Below are 5,612 nucleotides of genomic sequence, written 5' to 3' on the forward strand. Positions count from 1 at the left end.
TTTATCATATATTGGTCTCCGTATATGGTTATTTAATCATGACTTAAAAAAATTACACACAGTGTTATTCTGTGGGAGTTATATTTGGATGTATTATATTTAAAATACATTCAAATAAGGCGGTGCACTTAGCCTCGTGTTAAATTAAATTCTCAGCTAAGATTGGTTTTACAGTCACTTAAGTGTAAATGAAAATATTGTGATTTTTTGCTACATATGTACATTAGACGGACTCTGTATGGAAAGCAAAACGTGTTTTGTTACCCCTCTTAAAATTAACCTTTCTTTGATTTTGTAATCTTGTTTTGTTTTAAAACAAAATATCCAATATGGGGTATTTTTTAAAAGGAGTTTAATCCTCGTCCAATGATGTATTAATCACAAATAACTGTCTGCTCATAATTGTCATATTCCAAAATATTTAAAATTGTTAGGTTTTCTACTAATAAAATGTATGCACAATTTTGCAAACTTTACACTAGACTTGGCTTCAAAAAACCTTTTAAATGATACCACAAACATATTGCATATTTTGTTAAAGAAATACAATAAAATAAAAAAAAAATAACTAAAAAGGGACTCTTTTGTAAGCGGTCACGAACGGCCATCGATAGACTAGAAATATTTTGGGAACCATTATAAAACATAACAAATATTATTTAAAGTTGGGTAAAATATTGAATTTAACATGAAAAATCGAGTCCCATATACGATATTTTTTTGAAAACTGTCCAGTTCACGAACGGACAACACTAAATTTAAAATGTTTTGGGTAACATCATATATATAAAAGAGTAGCGTTACTGACTGACTGATTCATCATCGCACAGCCCAAACGGCTGAACCTAGAATCATGAAATTTAGACAGTAGATGTATTTTTGGTTATGTAGATCCACTAAGGAGGGATTTTTGCAAATTTGTACATTTACGGGTAAAAAGGGGAAAAAACGGGTAAAACAGGTTTTCTTAATTATCTTACACAAAATTAGTGATACTCTTAAAATGAGCAAAATTATGGGTGTCTGTCACTTTTTTTAATTCGTACTTTTAAGGGGTAAGAATGTGTAACAAAGGTGATTTTGGTACCTTTTTTGGCCCTTTATAACTTTTGAACTAATTAACATAATAAAATTTTTCTAAATATTTTGGATACATCTCCCAAAATTTTGAGACACCTGTTTCGTACTTTTTTAAAATTCAGTCCTTTTTGGGTGTAAAAGGGAGAAAATTATATTTATGGTACTTTTTTTAGCACATTAAGAAAACTTTTTCGGTTTATTGAATTATTCCTATTAAATTACGGACTAACTCTGTAATAATATTATTGTAATAAAATGTTTGCTATTTCACTGGGGAAAAAAACTATCAAAAAGGGGAAAAACGGGAAATTTTATTTTTATAAAATTTAAAAAAGTAATTTATTTACTCACACAAAATAAGCTAATGCTATATAGGACCAAATTGGAGTTAATTGTTTGGTACCTTTTTGAAAACACAATTTTTCTCGAACAAATGAATGCAGATTTGAATCGTTTGAGTTTTATCTGTTATATATAGATTTAAATACGGAACATTTTGTAAACTTAATTCTCGAAAAAGTATATTTCTAAGCGAAAATGGGAAACATTGTACTCTTTTTATTAATACTTTCCACTTAGGTCTGCGTCTGTTTCCCCCGTGGGGTCGGCAGTTTAACCTGGCAGAAGGTTAAAAATGCACCTGTCACTATGACAAAAAAATGGAAGAGAAGAAGGAAGCATGCCCCGCGTACCCGGTCAGGGGCTTCATAATCTCCGGGGACCCTACTTCCACAGCGACGGTAATGGGCTGTGGAAAGTCGAATGCGACTGTTACCCAGACTAGTCAGGCGGCCACACCGGGTCAGGCTAGTTTGCGAGTTACCGGCGTCGCAGGAGGTCAGTTTGGTACACCCAGGCTGGCTGAATGTAAAAAATTCAAAACAATCCGTAGTTGTTCACCAAGTGGCGAGGTACCTCTGGACTTCTCAAAAGCTGCTGCAGCCCAAACCGCCAAGACGGTTAAAAACCCTGCTTCGGGTACTGATGATAAGGGATCGGCTAAGTCGTCTCTTACACCAGCTTCCCAAGTGCCAACTGTACCTCCAGGTTCAGTGACGGTATCCTCCTGTCCTGGGGATGTACCACCCCCTGCCAAGTCCGGCAATCAACAAGCGACTCGGCACAAAAAAGCCTCCAAGCGGGCGGCAACTACGAGGCGTTCCGCCTTTAGGATTATTGAGCTACTCGGGTCCAAACCACCCGGGGAACTCACCACGGAGCAATCAGCTTCCCTCCAATGGGCCAAGACCCAGATAGCTGGCAAAGACAATGCTTCTCCTCCCGCCGAAGTGAAAACGGAAGCGGCGCCTAAACGGCAACGTTCAGAGGAGGAAGCAGCTTCTGCAAGCCAGCAATTAGGGACGAAACGTCCAAAACAAACGCAGAAGTCAATGACGCGCTCCTTCAGTGAGGTTGCTAAAGACAGCCTCGTTCGGGCCGTCATTGACCGAAGCGATGTTGACGGATCCATATCCCAGTCTAACTGGGATGTGGTGAAGCAAAAACTGATGGGAGTGTTCTGGCAAGTGCTCAAAGAGAACCCAGGCACTCCTCCTCAATGCGATGACGCTGGATGGTTTCAGGGTCACGTTAAACTAATGACTTGTGCAGACGAACGCTCAGCGTTGCTGCTCAAGTCTGCCATTTCGCTATTGGGTGAGGTATGGGGTGGATCTAAGCTTGATGTGGTGACTCCTGAGGAGATACCACGCAGGCCTCGATCCATCGCCAAAATACCGTCAGAACCCTCCACTCCCGAAGAGATCTTGGAGATCCTAAAGTGCTGCAACCCTCAGCTTCCAACTAATGACTGGAAAGTTGTAAGGGTTTCAGAGGCTGACGGACCTTCAAGACATGTGATCGTAGTCCTGAACAAGGAATCCTTGGAACCGCTGCGAGAAACAAAGGGGAAGGTCTATTACGGCTTCGGAACGATCTTCCTCCACGTTTATCGTAGCGATTCCAAGGGCGATCCCTCTCCGAAGGTGGAGGTAGATGGCGAGGAGACCGTGCAGTCAATAGAAGGCACGGTTAGCAACATAACCTCTGATCCCTCCGAGAAAGATGATGCTCAGTCAGTCTCTGAATTAATGAGCAAACTCTCCACTCGGAAGGATGAGGAGGTCGATGTTGTTAACCCAGGAGATGGTGAGATTGACTCAAATCAATCTGCACCACTCTAAAGCAGCATCAGCTGCATTGCTCCTCCGAGTGGCGCAGAGAGGGGAGGAGCTAATAATGGTCCAAGAACCATGGATCCATCAGGATCGGGTTTGCGGACTACAACATAAGGACTATAAAATCCTGTATGTTAAAAGTTCAGGTAAAGTAAGGTCCTGTATTCTGGCCAAAAATCTCTTCACATCTTCATCTTATCTGATTTTAGTGATGAAGATACGGTCGCAGCCGCACTAGAACATGGCGGCACTAACACATGGCTGGTTTCTAGTTATATGGCCCATGATCACGGGGATTGTCCTCCCAATAACAATGTCCGTAGATTGGTAGATAAGGCGAATATGCACAATATCCCTGTCGTCATATGTGCTGACGCTAACTCGCACCACAGTATTTGGGGTAGCAGCGACACTAACACAAGAGGTGAGCAACTTTTCAATTTCATTATTAGTAGAAATTTGGAAGTAGTAAATAGGGGTTCAGAACCCACTTTTATTGTATCTAACAGAAGAGAGGTACTAGACATAACGCTCGTGAGTGCTAAGCACCGCGAATGTATCACGCATTGGACCGTATCTAACGACTGTTCTTTGTCAGACCATCGATATATAGACTTTATGATTGGCAATATAAAAGGGAATATGAATAGTATTCTTAATAGAAGGAAGACGAATTGGGAAGTTCAACATAACCTGCTTTCCTCGTCTCTTATTTCTCTCCCTACTCTAGAAAGTACTGAGGATATTAACGCAGCAGTTCACACCCTAACGGATGCTTTCCGTATGGCGACAACAACTGCCTGTAAACCCTCCATCAAGAGAGGAAAATCCAAACCCTCATGGTGGAACAATGAAATAGCAAATGCTAGGAAAGTATGCCGTAAACTGTTCAACGAGGCAAAAAGGACCAATAACTGGATACCCTATAAGACCTCAGTGAATCGTTTCAAAAACTTGACTAGAAATGCGAAAAGGAAGGCGTGGAGGGACTTCTGCACGAACGTTGAAGGTTCCTCCGAGACCAACCGACTTCGCAAGATTCTGTCTACCTCACATGTTGTCCCGAGCTATATCCAAAAGCCCTGTGGCAACTGGACTATGTCCTGCAGAGAATCCTTGGAAGTGCTGCTGGACACTCATTTTCCGGGATGTCAACCTCTTAATGAGGAGACGGTAGACCCGGTTCATTTAGCGCCTGATACCAGCTTAAACAGTTTCGACCCATACAAATCTCCGGGTCCAGATGGTATTATACCTGCGGATCTTCAGAAGAATGAAGATCTCGTCACTCCATGGCTGCTATCGATCTACAAAGCATGCCTAAGGTTGCTATACATCCCTCATATGTGGATGAGATATAATGTGGTCTTTATTCCTAAAGGGGGAAAGACATCACATACCAAACCTAAAGACTATAGACCAATCAGTCTTGCGTCTTTTCTTCTCAAGACTCTTGAAAGAGTCATTGATGTACACGTGAGATTAACCATCCCCACAGAATTGATCTCCAAATCACAACATGCCTATACCAAAGGCAAGTCTGTGGAAACGGCTCTACACTCGCTAGTGGGACATGTAGAAAGTTCACTAGCGAATAAGGAGTACTCTCTTGTTGCCTTCCTTGACATCGAAGGTGCCTTTAACAATGTCGAACCCAATGCCATTATAGACGCACTTGATGGACTAGGGGTTGATCATCGAACTCAGCAGCTTATTAAAAAACTTCTGAGTAACAGGGTCATAAGTGCAACGATGGGCGGAGTCAATGTCTCAAGACTCGCCAGTCGTGGCACACCACAGGGGGGAGTTCTATCTCCCCTTCTCTGGAATGTGGCTATGAACTCCTTACTAAATGAACTGGATAAAAGGAGAATTAAGACTGTCGCTTATGCTGATGATGTCGCGGTAGTGGTATCTGGCAAATTCCTAGATACTATATCAAACTGCATGGAATCTGCTCTTAACTTGCTCAGCAAGTGGAGTGTTACCTGTGGCCTCAGTGTGAATCCACTGAAAACTGAACTTGTTCTTTTTACAAGGAAGTATAAGATTGAAAACTTTATGCCTCCAAAGTTAAACGGAATAAGACTCAATCTCACTGATCATGCGAAATACCTTGGAGTAATCCTTGACAGTAAACTATCCTGGAATATTAACATCCAAAACAGGATAAATAAGGCAAATATAGCTATTTACACCTGCAAGAGGGCAGTTGGTTCAAACTGGGGCGTCAACCCTAAAGGTATCAACTGGATCTTCAAAGCGGTTGTTAAGCCCATACTATTCTATGGTGTTATTGTATGGTGGCAGGCATTGGAAAACGCTTCTCATTGTGCAGCCATCGAACGTACCTTA

General features: G+C 41.5%; 1 protein-coding gene across 1 annotated transcript; it reads left to right on the forward strand.

The window, feature by feature from the left end:
• Positions 1–2,066: 2,066 nt before the first annotated feature.
• LOC124420220 lies at positions 2,067–3,232 on the forward strand. Its single transcript, XM_046952434.1, has 2 exons — positions 2,067–3,154; positions 3,223–3,232. Exons 1-2 carry the CDS (start codon positions 2,472–2,474, stop codon positions 3,230–3,232), a joined length of 693 nt encoding a protein of 230 aa, XP_046808390.1. The 5' UTR covers positions 2,067–2,471.
• The last annotated feature ends 2,380 nt before the right edge of the window (positions 3,233–5,612 follow it).

This window comes from Lucilia cuprina, chromosome 5 (assembly GCF_022045245.1).
Source record: "Lucilia cuprina isolate Lc7/37 chromosome 5, ASM2204524v1, whole genome shotgun sequence".
In the NCBI taxonomy this organism is placed as follows: Eukaryota; Metazoa; Arthropoda; class Insecta; order Diptera; family Calliphoridae; genus Lucilia; species Lucilia cuprina.

Excerpts from the sequence above, each read along its gene's own strand:
- LOC124420220 (XM_046952434.1), top strand. The coding sequence starts at position 2,472 with ATGACGCGCTCCTTCAGTGAGGTTGCTAAAGACAGCCTCGTTCGGGCC.